We start from the raw sequence: 20,215 nt of genomic DNA, 5'->3' as shown, positions 1-20,215 counted from the left end.
AGTAGGGAGAAATTGCATAATGTGTGCAAAATACTGGCTTTATAATAAAACCTGTAGTGTGTTTTTATGAAAAGAGGAGGCAGCTCTTCAGAAGAAGTCATTTAAGAGGCTCTGAAGAAGTACTTTTTGACTGTTTCACAACTAGTTATTATAGTTTCTTGCTTGAGTGAAATTCAGGTTTACAGTTTTATTTTGTTTCTAAGTCAAAACTGATGTTTCACTTTGAGGTAGCAATGTGTGCTCATGCTCGTGGAAGAGGGAGGTCCTTTTCTTGCAGTACCTGAGAAAATTACAGTTATCAGTCAGGGATTAAAGAAGGTGGCAAGACATGCTTTCTGCCTTCTTACTGAGAAATCTGCTTTTTCAAGTACTGACGTATTTTAAAGTAATGACTGGAGACAGATTTTGTTTAGGTAAAGTGTTAGAAGTTTCTGGGTGAAGTCTTGCTTTGTAATTTTTAACACCAGACTGATTTCTGCTCTGGCATTCCATCAGGATGCAGTGACTGTAGTTGATGAATGTAGTGTTGCTAAATATAGTGGTCTAGCCACACCATTTCTGAAAGCACGGGTGTGAATATTAACACTTTGTGCTTAGGGTAAGCAATAATAATAATGCAGTATTTTCCTCTCTTTTTAGTTCAGCCTTCAGTTCTTGGCAGTGGTATTCAGACAATTTCTTCATCTAATGCAATGTGGAAGACAAATTCTTTAGGAGTGGAAAGTATAAGCAGGCAGAGGTCTTCATCAGATCCACCAGCTATTCATCCCCCTGTGCCGCCATTGCGTGTAACATCTACAAGTATGTTTCCACTTTCCCCTGTTTTCCCTTCTACTGTATCTAATCACAGTTGGCTTATTTTTCCATTTCCACAACTCATACTTCCTCTTTTGGTGACTGTAGCTTTGGCCTATCGTTCCCATCCAGTAACAAACTGTCTTTTCTGATGCTCCAGTGAGGACTGTATGGTGTAGTGCAGGGTCAGCAAGAAACACCATACAGCTAAAGGGTTCATAATTTTATATATATATTTATCTATATAGTTTTAGTGCTGCATTTCTTACTGGTTGTAAAGGTGAGTGTTACATGTCAGCCTGGGGCTGTCTCTCCACATTGTGCTTGATTCTTGCAGACCACTGGAATGCAAAAGGATGTTTTAATTCATTGCCAGCTGCTGTTGCGGTGATTTTAAGTATTCAATAGCAATTTTAATTACTTGCTAAACCTAGTCTGCTGTTAGTTGTGAATCACAACAAGATTTTAAGAAAAGATGTTCCTCTAAATAAAATTTGCCAGATATTACTTGCTTGGTTACTTTTCCATAAAACACAGACTGAAGGCATTGACTGAACAAATAATATCAGCACTTTAAAAAATATATTGTGATCTACTGTTTTCAAGAACATGACTGACTTCAATAACAATTTTCTTTGCTTGCACTTTAATGCTTGAATAAATTAAAGTGCTTGTGAGGTCTCCAATTCGACTACGTGAAACAAAAGGTAAACCATTTTCCAGAGGTCCTCCCTCCATTACATGTAGTAAAGCATTTTTCTTACATAAGTCCTGTAACAGGGGAGCCTGTAATGAGAACCCAAGAAATGAAATGGTAAATAGAAATTTAATTCCATGTTTCTGTCTAACTTTCCTGTATAGATGTACTTTCTCCAGCACCACCACCTCCCGTGGCAAAGACAGCCAGCATTATCGAAGCTCTGAACCAGCAATCGAAACAGCAGCCAGCTCCTCCACAAAACAAGCCAACCCCACCACCACTGCCCCCACAACCTCCTAGCAGAATCTCTCAGAGAAAGCCTATTCCTGGGTAACTGGTGTCATTTTAGTCTTTAATATACTTCATCATTTTTAGTAACTCAATATATCTATAACATGCAATCATCAGTAAAGCATGCATGCTTTTGCCAATGATGTGTTCTAGAGTTTGGGAATGAACAGAAGGCAGATGCTAAGGACATAAATGATTACTGCAGCAATCAAGGATTACTACATTAAAAACACCACAGCCTAGTGATTTAAGGTTATATGACTTGCAAAATATCTCCAGAATGCCTAGCTGTGATGGAGATAAAAAACCATTAAAAATAATCAATTCCTTATTCTCATCTAGTAGCAAATAGGAGATAATGGGATCTAATGTCTGATCATTTTTGTTACTGTTCACGTGCTTTACATAAGTTCTGTTCCATTGAATCTTTCCATTTGTGGCAGAAGTAGAGAGACCTGGAAAAGAAAAAAAAACTTCTAAATTTGCAGAAAAATAAGTTAGGAAGGACATATGCGCTGGAAAACAGGATCATATCCAAAGCATCCTTGAGAAACTGAAGGAGTAGTCGAGGGAAAAGAAGGGTGTCATTCAGTAAGCAACCTTGATAATTAAAATCAACTACAGGGATTAAGCATGGAGAACAGCAGAGTATGAGTAAGCAAAAGTCCTTAGAAGAAGGATCTGTAAGGACATTCTAAGGCAGACAACCTAGTGCTGTTGTGGAAGAGTTAAAGAGTATAGTTTTAACTTAGCTTGCAAACAATAGGAATTAATTATCTTGATTGTCTCAACATCAGTGATGCCTCAGCAGGACTGCTGTATTCAGTTTGGGGCATTGAAGTAAAATGAAATACTGAGGTGGGAACCAGGGGAGATCAAAAGGTAATGAGAAGTCTAGAAAATAGGACCATTGAGCAAATTTTGGAAGAAATAAGGTTTCATTTGCAAATTGGGACTGAAAGATGAAAGAAACCTTGACCCTTAAGCTCCTTTCTAGCCCTTTTTTTTACAGGTACCATAGTACCTAAAAGGTAGACACAAATTGTTGAAGCTTTCTATAATGTACAGACTAATATGGATGCATAATTTTAAGAATAAAATAAAATAACAGTGAAAGGAAGTTCAAATCTCAGGAAAAGACGTGAATTGCAATAATCAAACCTGTATTATTTTTCTGCCTTACTTTTTTAAAATTAGGTGCAACTTTCAATTCACTTAATCAAAAATACAGAAGAAAAGTAGTACTTTAAAAAACAAAATAACTGTCACCAGATTTTACTGAAAACATGCCAAGGCTTTTATAATTGGGAAAGTATTCTGTATTGTTGCTTTTTGAGTTCTTGTTTGTTTCTGAAATGGACCAATTTCTCACTTTCTGCACAGGACTGAGAAGTCATCTGGCTTAACTAACAAAGGGCAGACCAGAGGACTTGGGTCTCTACAACAACCTGGTAATTGTGGTTTAGAGATTTCTTTTATTATAGTTAAGCTGTCATAATCAATCAAAAGGAGAATGTGGGTTTGTTGAGGTTTTGTTTGATGTGTTCATTTACCTTACAAATTTAAATATAATCAGTGCCAACATTGTTCTTCTTTCTCTTTGTGATTGTGTAGGCCCTGATGCCTCAAGTTCTTTAGCATGAGCAGAGCTCTGGGCCAAATAAAGTCAATAATGGGACCATGTAATGAACATAATCACAGAATGGTTGATGTTGGGAGGGACCTCTACAGGTTATTTAGTCTAACCCTTCCCTCAAGAAGGGACAGCAAGAGTGGATCATCCAGGACTGTGCCCAGAGGATGGAGACTCTACAACCTCTCTGGGCAACCTGTGCCATTGCTGTGTCACCTCACAGTGACAAAGTGTTTCCTGATGTTCAGACAGAGGCTCCTGTGTTTCAGTTTGTGTTCACTGCCTCTGGTCCTGCTTTTCAGCCAGGTGGCCACCAACATATATTGGTGTGTGGCCTGTTCATTCCCAGGTGCAGGATTTTGTACTTCATTGCTCCAGATTCTCCCCTGATGTCTGGACCAGATTTCCTGAAGACCTGTCGTGCTAGTACAGGCTAAGGCCAAGAAGGCATTCAGTAGCTCAGCCTTTTCCATGTAGTTTGTAACCAGAATCTCATCTTGTTCAACAATGGGTCCACATATTCTCTAATTATCCTTTTGTTCCTATGGATTTATAGAAGCCCTTCTTGTTATCTTTGATATTCCTTGTCAGATTCAATTTCAGCTAGGCTTTAGCTTTCCTAACCTCACCTTAAAACCCACTCAAACGAAGGAAGCATTTTGAAAATTTTTGTTTGCACTGTTGTTTGCATATGTCATAAACAAGGTGTCAGATACACATTTTAGAATAGAAAAATGTGTTTCTGGCTTGAAAATCCAGAGCTTATATAGTATCACTTTTAATTATATTGCAAATTGATATTGCTCTTTTCATGTTCATAAACAGTAGATTATTCAGAGTTCATTATTCATTTTGTGGTTTTTCCTGTTAGAAATAACTACTTCTTTGGGACGTGACAATAATGTAATCTCCATAAAATCTCTACAATGAACTTTGTGCAGATTCTGTAGTGGTTGTAGTGGAATTTCTCCTACCTTGTTTGCCCTTCTACTATATATTTTGTATTCATTTGTTATATACTGTGATTCTTTTTCATTTTCTCTTGACATATCCCAGAGGAATTTGCTAATGGCTATCTGCCATCTGTGTCAGGAGTCTCCTGTGAAGGATACAGCACCCTGATAATGATGGTCTTTACTAGGAAAGAAAGGTTCTACCAGCATACAGTCTGTAGTGATGGAAAGGGGGAATGGGATATTTGGTTCTGCCCTCATCTGTTTTATCTCTCTTATCATATCTGCACTGCTTAATGTCTTAGGTAGTTGTCTTTGGGAAAAGTGGCTTTTTTAGTAAGGAAAAGGATAGAATTCTGTTCCATTATTTAGAAAGAACCAGTAAAAATTAAATACTCATGGGGTAGAAAATTATTTATATGCTTTTAAGAATAATTGGTTTGGTTTCAATTTATACCATCACTCTTACTTTTTTTTGAAAGCATGCCTAATATTTACTTGATTTATTTACTTTAGCAGGAGAGTCATCTTCTGTATGTGAAATTCCAGGAACACAGACTGGTTCTGCAGCAAATACTTTGGCACAAATCCAGCCACCAGCACCAATGCCAAGGAAATCACAAATAGTAAGTACAAAATGTGGCGTTTGATTTTATTCATCTTCTGCATTCTATCAAACACATTGTAGATATGATAGTGTGTCCTGCCATGGTAAAAGCATGAGAGCCATGAAACATGTAAGGCCTGTATCCTGTGTTTAAGTGTCTTGTGTGTGACTTGTACTAAATAGTTATGAAAACTTTTCTTCCTTGCATTTCCTATGATAGGATATGTATGTGATTTTAAGTTTAAAAAAGCAAACCAAACCAGTTGGATTCTTTGTTCATGTCCAGATGTGACCAACGCAATCCACAGAATTAGGGTTGGACTTACTGGAGATAGATAAGCTTTCTGAGTTAGTGACTTGTAGGTGAACTTGGTTAGGCACTTCTAACATGGCTTCATTTTCAGTCTTCAGTGAAGTAAGTTATAAGGGAACTCCTATGATTTTGTAATGGACACAGATATACTGACAGTTGTTCATGTAGGTAGGTGAAATGACTTCAAACAAGACTAGCAGGAGTCAAACTCAAAACAAAAGAAACTCTTTCTTTGTGCTGTCAGTTCTCAGCATTCACTTGGTGACAGGAGAGAAATCTCTTGGTAAGCATATCCCCAGCAGAAGGTGGTTAATTCTATATTTTTCTTCTCCACCCTCCCCCAGCCTTACAGTGACTATTGGAAAAGACATACTGGATTTAGATGGACTCTTGATCTGATTGTGTGGCCTTTTTATACTCTTTACTTATTTTTAATCTAGGACCATGAATGTAACACATATTAGTGTCAGTACCTGTAATCTTATACTAGTGTAGGTAAAGGCATGTGTTTCCAGATGTCAGAGGAGCTGTACATTATGTGTAGTTAACTTGGTCTTTGGTCCTTGCTTCAATTTTCTGTTGCTTTCTTGTGTGATAGATGTAAAAGATCCATATCCTTGATCATGACAGTATATCTCTGCAGGAAGCAAATCACAATATGTAGAGCCCGTACATTTCCCAGATGCTGTGTGTGACTGGGTATGGGCTGTTTCACACATTCTGTTCAGGAGTGTGGTTCAGTAGTAAATAATAAGTAGAGAGGTAGGAGATGTGCTGTTCTGGGCTCTGCAATGGTCTTGTTAATGCTTGTAATGGAAACACCTGCTTCCTTCAGCCCCCTGTCTTTCTCCCTTCAACCATTTTTCCTTAACCATGTCCACTGAAATAGCAGCTCTCCAGGACAGAGCTTGGTGTGTTTCTGTGCATAGCCTTGCCATTGGTCTTGAGCACACAAGGCCCCTGTTACCTGTTTCTCATTTGATAATGATGAGAAGCCTCAGAGACATCATCTTGCATTAGTTGGGAGTATAAAATTTTCTGGTTTCTTGCCTCCTCCACTCTTGTTCAACCAAGTTACTGTCCGTCTTGCATTAAAATAACCTTCATTTTTTAGGCCACAAAAAACTAAATGGTCTAAGTAGTGTAAATTGCATGTTGTCATATTAACTTTGTGAAGCTACTGGATTCTGATCTTAATTTCTGTTGTATGTGCTGGGATTCAAGTGTTAAGTACTGCTTACATCCTTCCAGCACATCTGAAACTCCTAACCTGACACCTGACTTTCTGTATAATTGAAGTATAAATTTATTTTTTTTTTTAGATAGGACAAATTGATTTAGCTATGAAGGAATGGGCTGTGCTGGATAGTTTTGGGGTCAGCGTCTTCAATGTTTAATATTAATTGCACATAATATGAAGAACATATCTGACTCTCCAGCTGTCTCTAGGTCTTCATTAAGGTGAATTCTGTCACTGAGCAAATCATCTGGGTGATTTTCTTCTGTCATAGGACAGAGAAGTAAGGGAAAACCTGGCTCAGGAGTGTGTGCTAGTTAAGACGCTTTAGCTAAATTAATCTAGCTAAAGCATCTTAGCTGAGATTTAGTCAAGGGCCCCTCAGCTAAAGAGCTTTACCTAGATCAGTCTAGCTAAAGTTCTTTGGCTAAATTGCTCCATTTAGCCTTATACTCCTGGCTTTTTTGCTATGTCTTTACCCTGCCAGGGAATCCAGAGGTCAGCCCCAAGTTTAGAAAATGAATGCAGAATGCTCCTTGAATAAAGAAAAGACAGGTCTAGTTGTACATGCACATTTAGCCAGTGGCTTATCTCCTACACAGTGCATTTACCCAATAGCCTGTTTATGAGGTGGAATTCCTGATTCACCTTTTGATTTCTTTTTTTTCCTCATTGTGATATTTAGATTTATGGAACCATTTTGTAGATACATGGGAAATTTCCCTAGAAGACTTTATTCCTCTGGGAATGAGATCTATTTTAATTTCCTTGCCTTCTAAAGAACAAGAAATACCTGTAATTACTGCACTTTGAAGTTAGTAATTACATCACTGTTGTACTGATGTGAAGCTTTTCCCTTTTGACCTAAAAGGTGGTTGTGGTTCAGACTGTCATGTCTAAGAGGGAGCGTCTGGAAAAATTGCTGTGCTGCAGTGCCAGGCTGGCAGCTCACAAGGATGAGAGGGCCTCAGGGTGTGCCTGCCCTGGGCGGGCCACAGCTTTATTTATATTAGAATTGATATAGAATTTATACTAGAATGCAAATGAATGCTTCTAGAGGAGCATAACAATCATGCTGCCTCCATCCTTCCCCATCCACATTCCCTCTTTTCTCTGCATTGTGCTCAGCTCTAGCACAATGGCACAGTAAGAGACCATTGGGTAGCTCTGTCCTCAGCAGAGCATTTTGCTAATGGAGAAAATGAGAGTTGTAAACGGGGTCTCTTGTTCCTTTTCAAGCTGTCTGCTCCATGGCTGACCTAACTAGAGTCTGGGACCAGGCACTGGAGGAACTCCAGTATGGTGATGAGGCCATCTTTTTCTTATGCCATGTGGAACTTCTGTCCCAAACAGCCACTGCATTAACAGCCATCTCAGACCTAAATGGCACTTACACCTCTGCTCTGTCACTTGAGGGTAGAAAGGAGAGATTTTTGTTCCCTATGGCTGGGAAAAGGGTGGACTCATGGTAGAAAGCTTTACACTCTGCCTCCAGCTCTTGAGCCACTTCACTTGTTGGGTTGTTTTGCATGGAAATGCTGTGTAGGCAGCATTATTGTTGGTCTGCAGCAGAGAATGAGGAGGCTGAAAAGAAATGCAGCAGCAGACTGGTTTGCACTGGAAAAGGTGTGAGGTGAGGAAAACCAGTCTGAAACAATTTTGGTATCACTTTGCACAGAACATAGCTAGGACTGAGTCCCACTGCCATACTGGAATATTGCAACTCCTTACTAAACTTTACCTTTGAAAGAGCTGCCAAAAGACTCCAGTGGCTGGCGGTCCTCAGAGCACTGCTGGGAGGCAGAGGATATTTTGCTGGGCTCTTGCACCACTGAAATGGGTTTAGCAAATTAAGAAGGAGAATATTGGCACATGGCTCAGGCCTCACTCTGATAATGCTGCTGCTGTTACATTTGCACAGAATTTAATCACCCCATCTCCTGAACAAAATCATGCTCACTGCAGTGATGTAGAGCTCTGAAGACAGAGGGTGAGCCCTCTGTAGGTTTGGGTGAGCCAAAATGGAGAATTTGGCTCACCCAAAACATGGCCTATTATTTATTGGCACAGTGGTTCCAAAAAGCTTTGGATGGTGCCAGATTCAGCCTGAAGCATGAGCACCCAGCATAAAAGATATAGCTGAACTCTAACCTGTGAAAAACAGCAGCTGGAAGCAGTTCTGAAACTTTCTTTTAAAAGAAAAGTTTTCTTTAAAAACTCCAAGTTGTCTACTTTGTCTCTTCTGTGCCGTATTATTTACCCTCAGGGGTTTTTTTTCATTTCAGTCAAAAACTAAACCCAAGAGAGTAAAAGCAATTTACAACTGTGTAGCAGATAACCCAGATGAGCTGACTTTTGCAGAGGGAGATATTATTGTAGTTGATGGTGAAGAAGATCAGGAGTGGTGGGTGAGTATTTTGCATTTTCTGTCAACACACTTTGAAAGAAATAAATTAAATCTTCGAGGTTGACACTCATTTTGGAAGATCCCCTGCTGGGTTTCTAAAGAACAAGAATAGTTTCGTCTCATGGAAACCGGAGATGAAATTTCAAAAGTCAAACTTATAACAAGCTTTTAGCTTTTCTCACTCAGGGGGAAAAAAAATGTATATCTATATCTGTATCTATATCGATATAGATGTATAGATATCTATATCTGATCAGTAGGGTTCACAATACACTGGGGATGGTCTCTGTGATCCAGAAAATTTTTGGCGGAGTGTCAGCAATGTAAGAATCTGCTATTACAAGTGCTATGTAGTGGGTTTCTGTCCTGGTTTGGGACAAACTTGGAAGGGAACTTCCCAAGGGATGTTCCCTAAAGGGCAGAATTCAGTGGCCCTTCACCCCACCTGTTTGGGAGATAAGCCTCCTTCAAGAAAAGTGGAAAAAACACTTTGTTTAGAAAGCAAAGTACTCACAGACATGAGAAAATGAATAATATTAAACAATGGAACCTCTCGTTCTGAAGAGATGTGTGTGTAGCTCAGCTCGCTCAGTCTCTTATCAGTCCCTCCTGTGCTGGAAATGCCACGTCCTGGGCCCCGGTGGGCTCACAGTGATTTTCTGGGTTTTTGATCCAAAGCAGGGCTGAACAATTCCAAGAAAAAGAAAAGCCACAGTCCAGGGAACTTGTCTGCCTCAGCTAGCTAAAAACTAAATAAAAGCAAAGGAAAGTTTTGTCCTGTGCTGCAGACAACACACACCGAGAGAGAGAGCTGAAGCTCTTATCTCTGTGTTTTGAATACAGTCTCCTTAGACATTCCACCAATTCTCCTTCTGCCTCCCTTAGCTCTCAGATCTAGTTTTAAAGGTGCTGATCTTATTTCTGGGTTAAACAGACAGATGGGGATACAAATACAATACAGCATCCTAAAGTCACTCTAGGACAGCATCAGAGGAGAGCTTTGTATTGTCCTCAGTCTTCAGATGACTAGGACTGAGTTTGTTTGAGCTGGGAAACCATCTCAAGTTTTTGCATTGCAGAGTCTTATTGGCTAAAGCAAAATCTTGGAAAATTCTTGTGCATGAAAACACTTGCCTTAATCTGTTAGCAAGCTCTGTTCCATTGAAGAACAGAGCTTTAGATTGCATCTAAATTGACAATAATGCTGTATAAACAGAAATAAGTTAACGTAAAACCTGAAACTGTTGAAGCTTGATTCATCCTTTTGCCTCACAGTGATGGTTAAAGAAGCAACTCAACAGAGGCCAAATGTGGGCTGCCAGGCATTACAAATTGCATTGGAATTATGCAGCAGTGGTACTGCAGTAAGATGTTGTATATTCAAAGAACTGGATAAAACTTTTGCATTTGACAAAAACCCAACCTATAGCTGAAAAACATGCACGCAGTTTTTGGCAGAAGAAAACTAGCACTACCACAGAAAAGATTTGGTGGGAGGCTTGTACCACAGGCAGGAAGGTCACTGGTATTCATTTTGATGATACTGAAATGTTGTTTTGAGATTTAACTTGAAAAATATCTGGACTCTTTCAGATTGGTCATATTGATGGAGATCCCAGTCGGAAAGGAGCTTTCCCTGTATCATTTGTGCACTTTATTGTTGACTAGATTGCTACTGATAAGTGGAGACATTTCTCATTTCCAGCAGTCACAGATATAAGTTTTGTTCTGTTTCATTTCACCTACCTATCCGCAGCCGCCTTGTCAGAGCACTGCCCAAGTCCTAGGTACTGTAGCTTACTTTTTTATTGCCATTGTTCTGGTTTGGGGACTTTTTAACTTTTTTCTACGTGAAAACTTCTCATAAGCAGTTTACACTTTTAAAAAGAAACAACTCTTCCTGTATTTTTCACGGTGAACTGAAAAGCTTTAACAATCAAAATCCACGTGTCTGAATATCACATTATGAATGTTCTTATCGATCAATTCACTGTAATTTTATTCTCCCTTTTGTAACATGACAGTACAACAGTGCAGTGTTGCTTCCCCAGTTAAAGAAATTGTGTGTGCATCTACCAGGGCAGTGAACTTATCCAGTTCTTGACACCATTTGAAGTGTTGGAACCAAAACATGCAAGCTGCTGTGTAGTTCTGAAATGAACTTACTCAGTAGCTTGCCATAGTGGCTGTCATCAAGGATGCCAACAGTTGCAGAAGAAATTGTTTCAATTATGTGTCTTTGGCCAGGTGAAAGCAAAAAAGTACTTCATTTTACCACAGGAGAAACTTCTTTCTTTCAGAATCGATGTAGATATTTGCTTAAAGTTATCTGAAATCTGTGTTAGTCGTTGAACTTTCTAGTTCTAATTTTGTGAGCTTGAGACTGTTTTGTTTTTCTATGCTGCATGTGTGTAGAACCTGTTTTTTGAATGTTCTTTATGTATGTTACATCCATTTTGGTCATTTAATGTGACTACTGCTGGTAAACTAAACTATGGCAATATTAATGAGTTACTACATTAACTCAAGGATTTGAAAACTGCACTTCCTGAAATGTACTTAACTATGATGATGGATTGCAGAACATTTCTTATGCTTGTCTCATTATAGCATTAAGTCTTTGTTTTTAAGTTCTTGAATTTTCTTTAAATCATCCAGCAATGTGTTCACAGAGGGAACATATTTGGTGGAACAAGTAGGTAATTATCCTTGGTCAATAAGATACCTGACACCTCACAAGTTCACTACGTTATGTTCTGGTTTATGAAATTTGTGTGCCACTACCTTGCAAACAATGATAGTTTGCCAACTCACTCTGTATTTATATAGAATACCCACATATATGGTAGCTACACTGTTGTTAAACTTGTTTTGCTGATTTGTGAACAGAAGCTAGGCCATGGATAGTTCCCAGTTGGTTGATGGAATTTAAAACACCAATACAGATCTGACATCATTTTGATGTTTGTGTATTGTGAAATTGTACCAGGTTTTGCTTATGCTACAGGAAACAACTGAGGCATAGGATACAGAAAATCAATATCTAGGTCACATTGGCTTTGATCACGTTATGTGAACATTGTATCTCTAGATTTATCAAGAGAGCTTTGAATTTCTGGCAAATGGTGCTTAAATTGGCCATTTCATATTGGAAGGAATGGAAAACAGGCCACGACCACCATCTGTGCTTATTTGGAGAAAAACCACGTTGCGAAAATGCTGGAAGAGCAGCGCTGATCTCACCCTGTATCACCCTTCCTGAATGGTACCGTTGGTTGATGCCTCTCGGGCGTGTGGGTACAGCCACGTAGATGTGTAACTTTCACTTCCTAGATGCTGTTGCTGCAGTATAAATGGGGAACAAACTGGAATGTTTCAAGATATTTTTATTGCAAGTTGAAGCAAATTAGTCTGTATTTTCAAAGGTCCCAGTAAAACTATAGAGTAATAGTTTAGCACTACAGTTTTATTCACTTACTGATATGTTCAGTTTGCAACACTATTTTGTATGTTTCTATCCCTGATAGAGTCTAGAGAGTAAATGGGCATATTATTTTGCACAGATCTCCTAATGTACAGTATTTTTAACACAGAATCTTATAGTGTATGTAACAATTCGTAACATTAAAAAATGATACAAATTTCCCTTGAGTTCTGCTAGAAGAGGAATAGAGTAAAATGTCACAACTTTGTTCACCGGTTACTTAAAAACCAGGAAACTTATCGACTACAATTTAATAGCACTAACAGTGCAGACAGGTAAAATCCCACGGACCAATAAAGAGCAGCTAAGCAAAATTTATCCCTTGATTTTCTGAGTTTCTGAAAAGGTTTTCTCCTCTGGCAGAGAAAAATGAAATTCTAGAGCCTGTAGATATCTATTTATAATATGAAATTAAGAATTTTAAGTCCAAAATTTTGGCATATTTCATACAACTTTTCAAATCTGATTCAAAAAATCTGTTAATAGACAGACTATTAGGTTGCTGTGTTAACTGTTTAAAAAGGAGCAAGTGACACTTAAAATGCAGCTTAGAATGCTATGAGATGTATAATATTCAATTCAGTTGTTTTTATTTTGTTTAGTTGCAGAGCAACTGTATATATTGTATAACCTAAAATCAACTCTTATTTTCAATGTCCTGGATGCAGTGATTTATAATTAGAGCATGATTAATAAATTTTACTCTTGTTAACCAGTCAAATGTCTGGAAAAATAAAACTACTTTTAAAATCACTTTTTCTGCTTCTCTTCTGTTGCCCTGTATTGCTTATGCAATATTGTTCTTTTTGATGTATAAAAATGACAAATACAAACAAGTATCACTTGAGGAAAAATGTATTTCTTACGAACTTCAATTGAACAGAAAAACTGTAGATGGCACACCTGAGATTCGAGGGGTAAAGCACCTCTAATATCTGGGTTAAGCAGAATTAAAGTCTGTATTAACAAATTATTTCTCAGACAACGAGGTAGAAGCAAGTGTCAGTTTTATTTTACATTTCTGCAATATTGACATTAACATACAAAACATGATTTAGGAAAAAGAAATTGTGTTAAATATAAAATTCTGTAATGTCCTGGACACTGAAGATGGAATCTTCAAGTCACGTTTGGGGAATGCCAGAGTACCATGTGCAAGGCTGTGTGGCTCTTCTTTGCACAGAGATCTTTCCCAGGATGGTGTGTGGCTCCAAGCTGTCCGTGGTGTCGCGAGGAGCCCCGGTGCCTCCCACACACACACTGCTGCCGAAGGAAATCAGGACTTCTCCGACATTAAAACTGAATCAAAGGCTGTAGACAACACTTTGCAAATGGCTTGTGCTTGTTCCTAAAAAACCCAAACACACATGTTAACACCTTCTGAAGAACTTGTGAACTTCCCAAAACTCATTTAAAGCAGAATGTGTCCTTCATTTTGCTTTGTGAGACCCAGATATCACCTGTCTGGCCTGCAATGACGTGTAGGAGCTGTCTTACATGAGCTCTTTTGAACCACATCAGAGTTGCTGGCTGTCAGCACAGCACGGCACCAGCATTCAGAACCTCACTTTTTGTGTTCCCCCAGCACTGCCAGCCAAGGGTCAGTGCCATCAGAGCATCCTGACAATGAATTCTCCTACTCATAAGAAGGGATTACCTCACTTGCTTACAAATATGGTTGCATGCTTTACTACCAGAATTGTTATTCCATCTCTTCCTGCTTCACATCTTAAAGAGATTTTTGTTTTGTTTGGAGATACAGGTGGAGATTGTCCATAGGTGCTGCCATAGCACCCTTTAGACTGGACAGAGCTTTCTCAGGAGAGTACAGTCACTGGCAATTTTAGGGAATGTAGGTATTTTCCTCAAAGTTGATCCAATGTAGGCAGCAGGGCTGTTTTCCCCTCTTCAGCCAGCACTTTTTTTTTTCTTTTTTTTTTTTAAGTTAAGCAATCCTCCTTCTGCCAAAAAGCCTTTACAAGGGCCTTGGATTTTAGAATCTCCCTTTATTGGAATCAGAATTCCAATACCTAATTTAAATATTGAAAGCATAAACTCTTACCAAACTATTGCACTGATATACCCAGAGGCTGCATTCTTCAGAGGCTGCATCTGTTGTCTTCAAAGCCAGTAAACTTTTTCCTGCTCCCAGACCATCATCATAGCACACCATCCTTACAATCAAATAGAGGGCATGCCTATGCAACACATCCTGAAAGCACATGGCAAATAAAAGTTACTCTGGAACAGTGCAACAGATATTTCCGTTTTCCATGTTTTTATTCTTACTTACAAAAGAATACTTTAGATTTATTTAAAGGAGAAAAGTTTTCCTGGGTATTTTTTTTTTTTTTTAACTTGAGAGTTTAGTCAAGATTTTAAAAAGTGGTGGCTAAGCACAAGTTTAGCTTTAATTTTTGCTGCTACTTTAGAAGTGCATTCCTATGTGAACTATGAAGACAAGCTGAGAGAGTTGTTCAGCCAGAGAAGAGAAAGCTCTTGGGGGAGACTTTGGGGCACCTTCCAGTACCTGAAGGGGGTCTGCAAGAGAGCAGGAAAAGGACTTTTACAGGGGCATGTAGTGACAAAAAGGGGATTTGAATGGCTTTAAACTGAAAGAGTAGGTTATAGTAGGTTAATGAATTTAAGGGAAATTCTTTACTATGGGAGTGGTGAGGCACACCTTGCTCAGAGAAGCTGTGGATGCCCAATCCCTGGAAGTGTTCAAGGTCAGGTTAGAGGGGCCTTTGAGCAAGCTGGTCTGGTGGGAGGTGTCCCTGCCCATGGCAGGGGGGTGGAACTAGAGAATCTTTCAGATCCCTTCCAACTCAGCCCCTCCTATGATTCTATGGTGACATTCCTGTCCATAATCTGAAAGTGCACACCACTTCCCACCAATCCTCACTCTGCCTCTGTGACAGGTGGGACACTGTCCTTCTGGCACAGAGGTAACTTAAAACAACTTCTTACTTTCCCAGTATTTTTCTCCTGTCTCAGTCTTGGGGAGGATACACACAAGAAACTGTTCCCAGAAGAGGGTACAGACAAGGTCAGTTGCTTTGGGGGGCAGTAGCCATGTGGCTGTAGCCAGGCTGTTTGTGACCTAAACCACGGGATGTGTCCTGACTTTTCCACACATCTCATCTGGGAGAAATCCATCAGAGCTGCAGGATTTCCACCATAGTCCCAACACTTCTGATTTTGGCCATTCCAGAAAGGGATTGGTAGAAGACACCCAGTACAAGGTCTCTGGAGCTGTACCCTACACAAAGCCTTTCTTCTCCAGCCATCCTGCCCTCTGATCATACTCATCTGCTCTATTCCAGTCATACCGAGTCCAGGGTCTCAGGAATTCTAGACAGCTCTGTTTCTGTTCAAGGCATCAAACAGCTGTCTCTGCCAGCTGAAGGGTCTGAAGAAATGCCCACTTTGATGCAGAAGCTGTAAAAATGGGCAGTGAGCTTGCTGGCTGCCTTGGAACCCTGGAGGGAGAGACCTCCACCCCAGCCCTAAGGTCACCTTGATGAAAAATATCTCCATCCTGAAGCTCTCTCAGCTCATTGCTCACATTGCTCTCACCGTCAGCAATATCACACCATGCTCAGGGCAGCTGGAGCCTGCCTGGAGCTTACTGCATCCACCCCCCCATCTCTGTAAGAAAGATGCCAAGACTGTTCACCAAATTACTAGTAACTCTCAGGGTTGCTTGCTTGGAACTTGCTACAGTGCTAATGTGTTTGTGAATGATCACTAAAAGAGGGATGATAGAATTCTTTTGAGTACAGTCTCCTTGTAAATTAATTTCTTCCCATCTTTTCAGTATCTTGGAACTCTGTGAAAAGAATTTGGTGAACTAACACACAGAAGGACAAATTAAATGCCTACAGTGATGCAGATGCAAAAAGCCAGAATTTGGGGAACAATGCAATGCAACAAATTGTCAGTGCAAGCTAGCTTAATCACAAAAGGCTTTATCTCCTTGTGCGTGCTTGCAACTTGAAGACAGAAAAGCAATGGATGAAAGTCTTAAATTAGCTATTTGATCGTTACCAACGCACAAAGGAATTTAAATAATAGTGTAACCTATGTTTTTAATGAGAATTAAGAATTTAGGAGAGCAAAAACAGAATTCAAAGTCTGAACAACAAGTACTACCCTTCCTCCCAGGCATTAGAAACAAGTGTTTTATTTTCTGAAGGGACCAAAGGAAACTTTCTGGCTCTCTTCAGAGCATTCAACTTTAAGCAATGCTATTCTCCGTGCTCATACTTGAGGCTTTCATGAACAGGCATCGCTGGGTTGTTGATGGGTCAAGGCTTCCTAAGGCCAAGTATTTATGGTATCTGGGGCTCTGAGGGCAACCAGAAGGAAACCACATGGCTGCAACACAAAGCTACACAAAGGCAACTGGAAGGCCCTGGGGAAGAGACCGGATTTTTATTTTTAGCAAAGAAGCTACTTGAAGTGCACTAAGGGAAAATAAACTACATAAAGGAAATGATGCAAACAAAAGGTAGGCTTGATCAATAAAGTGGAATCATGAGGCCTTATTGCTGGAGTGAACTGGATTGCTGGATTAGGAGTGCAAGGAGGGAACTTAAAAGAGCTGGGAAACTCAAATATTCTTAGAAAAACCCCATCCTTTTTTTCCCTCTTCACAGAAACACCAAGAGGAACTGCCTTACTAAATTGGGCTGAGGAACCTATGGTCTTGGCCACCACAGTCACACCACTTTCCCCCACGAAATAATGGTGCCCAGAGAGTATTACCAAAGACTTGCTTGCCTTTTGTCTGGTGCTCTATCTCAAAAGGAACAGCTTTTTGTCATAAATCCAGGAAAACAAAGCCTGTGGAGATATGACATGAAGCAGTGCTGCTGGGAGAGCTTGTTTTGCTTAAAGCCAGAAATGACATTTTGGTCACACAGATCATCTACCAGAGAAGTAAATAAAAGCAGTTTCCAACTCTCATCAGAAAGACAAGTTGGGTGAAGCACTTACATACTGATCAGATGTGGAAACTTTAATGCCATATTTGGAAACTCCCATAATAAACTCCTCTTCACCTGGAACAAAAGGTAACTTTCCATCTTGCTTTGGAGGGAAACAAACAAAAGCCTTTAGTGCAGACAGAAGAACATGAACAAGGAAGATACATAACAGAAAACATATTTATGTGTACTTGGATCCACTGGGTCAGCACCACCACAACCCCTGCTCAGGTCCTGCTGCGTGGGGTCTGCCCAGCGCTCATGCGCTCGCCCAGTCACTTGAGGTTATGTGAAATACATTCAGGGGACACTGGACATTAGGAGGCATTTCTTTACTGAGAGGGTGACCAGACACTTGAACAGGCTTCCTAGAAAGGTGGTTAATGCCCCAAACCTGTCGAGTGTTTAAGAGGAACTTAGTCAATGCCTTTTACAGCACGTTTAACTGTTTGTCAGCCCTGAAGTGGTGAGACGGTTCGGACTGGTCACTGTGGGTCCCTTCCAGCAGAAACACTCTATTCCATTCTGCTCTATTCTACTCTAAATATCACATGGTTCCAGAGAGGAATTTGTCATCTCAGGGGAGAGTCTGGCCCTCTGGTCAAATCACGTTGGCTGAAAAATCATGCCTGGCCTATCATGCTGCACTGGCCCAGGGTGATCCATGTTCCACTGGCAGCACTTTGACTGTTTGGCTGCAAAAACAGTTTTAGCAAATTTTCAGAAATGGCAAGTTGCTACAGGATAAACAGACATTCTGTGCTTTTAAAAATATATAATCAGCTACCTACTACCTAATGAGAACAACCAGTTTCAGTACAAAAGTAAGTACAATCAACCAGAGTTTGGCAAGGATGACCCAAATATTATTCAGGTTCTTTGGTAACAGGTTCATGAGTGATAAAACTTGCAGAAACTAGACATCTTCCTCTATGGGAAAACTTTTACAATACTGAGGAATCTGGGGAGATATTCCTTCTAATCCTAATCATAAGTGTGCTGGAGGCAATGTAACAGCTTTCAGCTGGGACTTGTTCAATAAGGACTCATGCAAAGGGCCGTGGCTCTGAGCCTGCTTCTGCAGAATGGTTCTCTGGATGCATCTTCTCCAGTGACCTAAAAATTATAGAACTGTGATGGCTTTTGAGATTCATAGCTTAATAGCTAAGTATGCCACTTTCTTCAAGTAAGTCTAACATTTACAGATGTCAAACCACAGGATAAATTAAAAAAAAAAAATAAAAAACACATCTAAGTTTAAGATGTTTTGACTTTGTTGGTATTGCCTTTTGTAGCCCACTTACCTGTGCAACATCTATGTAATTTATCAAGTCCAGTGGCCCTTCAAGACTTTTGCTCTCATTGTATTTCAATTTTTCAATGGCACCAACATATTTAACTCTGAATTCTGCACATGTATCAGAATTACTATTGCTTTGTCCTGCAACAAAGTAAAGTAAAGCCATTCTGAAGACTTCCAGAACTGTAATGCTATTCTAATTGCTGTTAACAGGGCTAACATAATAACTCCCCAATTTTGAAAACTCTCATCAAACACTTATCACAGTACATTAACTCCTCTTTAATGAACTCTACTGGGTTGATTTATAACAGACCCTTGGTAAAGGCAACAGTTTTGTATGCATACATGGTATTTCTATAAGCAGCACTGTTTATACCAATTCAAATCTGAAGTTAACAACCTTGAATCAGAAAACATAAAAAAGCTGGTTCTGCTTTTTGAGGTCTATTTGTTTCAAATTAACTGTTTTGTCCAACAGTGATACACTGGTGACTAAAAACAATTAAAATCAAATCTTATTTCCATTATTTTGGTGCAAATGTAAACTTAGAAAAGCAGAAAACAGCCATCCAAAAAACTGTACAAGATTTGTGCTAGTAACAGACTGGTAGCACAACTAAGTTGTTCTTCCTCAAACACTTTACTTTGAAAACAGTGACTCAGTCCTAGATGAATTATTAATAATAAAAGCCTAGGGCTGTGCCTGAATTAGTCACCAGGCTACCTAACAGATCCACTTAGTATTACTAAAAATACCTATCTTAAGCTTTTCCATTTTCTGCTGTTTTATACAAAGACAGAAAGTTAATCCTGCTCCATCCATACCTGCTCAAGCTCTGATTACATACCTGAACTTTTTGTGGAGTCGGTATCTAGGCTGGCCACAGTACTAGACCTGGAAAGTCCCCCAAGACTGGAATCTACAGACTAAGAAAAAAAATCATCATCATCAGAAGGTTACTGAGAATGTATTAATAATTCACTTCTAGATGTCCTGCCTCAACTTTTATTTTTTAAAAAACCCTACACTTTATGCTCTAGTTACTTCAGCAGCACTGGAAAATGGGGAGGAAAAAACAGTACCACCTGTTTCTTTCCTGAAGTTATCTTTGTGCCTCAGAGCAGATTGGACTGATAAAAGTTCATCAGGAACCATTGAGAAGTCCACAGATATTTTGAAAGAAAGAGGAAATGACAGAAGAAGATAAAACGAACCTTAAGGTTATGTCCAGGGAAAAAGGAAACATAAACCTTAGGGTTATGTCCAAATTTTTCTGGTACTGCAATTTTACATGAAGAAATTGACAACTACATGCTTGTCACCAATACTTAAAATAACACTGCAGTGCAGGGGAAAAGAAACAGCACCTTGGAAAATCCAGAATATTCAAGTGATCATTCTAAAACCAATCAGACAAAACAAACACGTTATTCAAAATTAAGAATACTTTTAGAGATACTGAGAAACCAAAAAGTACTGAAGAATAAACCCATTCTTGGT

The 20,215-nt window shown here is 39.4% G+C and overlaps 2 protein-coding genes across 9 annotated transcripts in view; one reads left to right on the top strand and one right to left on the bottom strand.

Annotated features, from left to right (window-relative positions):
• The window catches only part of ASAP2 (ArfGAP with SH3 domain, ankyrin repeat and PH domain 2), an 85,308-nt gene extending 72,135 nt beyond the window's left edge, over positions 1-13,173 (top strand). For 2 of the 3 annotated variants that reach the window (XM_041477850.1, XM_041477852.1), the window contains 6 exons: positions 640-801; positions 1,657-1,825; positions 3,170-3,237; positions 4,889-4,998; positions 8,815-8,937; positions 10,530-13,173. In XM_041477850.1, coding sequence (XP_041333784.1) covers positions 640-801; positions 1,657-1,825; positions 3,170-3,237; positions 4,889-4,998; positions 8,815-8,937; positions 10,530-10,604 — 707 coding nt within the window. In that variant the 3' untranslated portion in view covers positions 10,605-13,173. The remainder of the gene's footprint in view (positions 1-639; positions 802-1,656; positions 1,826-3,169; positions 3,238-4,888; positions 4,999-8,814; positions 8,938-10,529) is intronic. The other variant, XM_041477851.1, reaches the window with a different exon arrangement.
• Positions 13,174-13,410: 237 nt separating this feature from the next.
• Positions 13,411-20,215, bottom strand: part of ITGB1BP1 (integrin subunit beta 1 binding protein 1) — an 8,694-nt gene continuing 1,889 nt past the window's right edge. For 3 of the 6 annotated variants that reach the window (XM_041477855.1, XM_041477854.1, XM_041477856.1), the window contains exons 3-7: positions 19,563-19,641; positions 18,716-18,852; positions 17,422-17,514; positions 14,483-14,632; positions 13,411-13,768 (exon numbers count right to left, since the gene is read on the bottom strand). In XM_041477855.1, the coding sequence (XP_041333789.1) occupies positions 13,697-13,768; positions 14,483-14,632; positions 17,422-17,514; positions 18,716-18,852; positions 19,563-19,641 (531 nt within the window). In that variant the 3' untranslated portion in view covers positions 13,411-13,696. Of the gene's footprint in view, positions 13,769-14,482; positions 14,633-17,421; positions 17,515-18,715; positions 18,853-19,562; positions 19,642-20,215 lie in introns of those variants that run through there. The other 3 variants (XM_041477857.1, XM_041477859.1, XM_041477858.1) reach the window with 3 other exon arrangements.

The sequence above is a fragment of the Pyrgilauda ruficollis genome, unplaced genomic scaffold (genome assembly GCF_017590135.1).
Source record: "Pyrgilauda ruficollis isolate IOZ18807 unplaced genomic scaffold, ASM1759013v1 scaffold42, whole genome shotgun sequence".
NCBI lineage: Eukaryota > Metazoa > Chordata > Aves > Passeriformes > Passeridae > Pyrgilauda > Pyrgilauda ruficollis.
The sequence above is the reverse complement of the archived record's forward strand: the minus strand, read 5'-3'. Positions and strand labels throughout refer to the sequence as shown.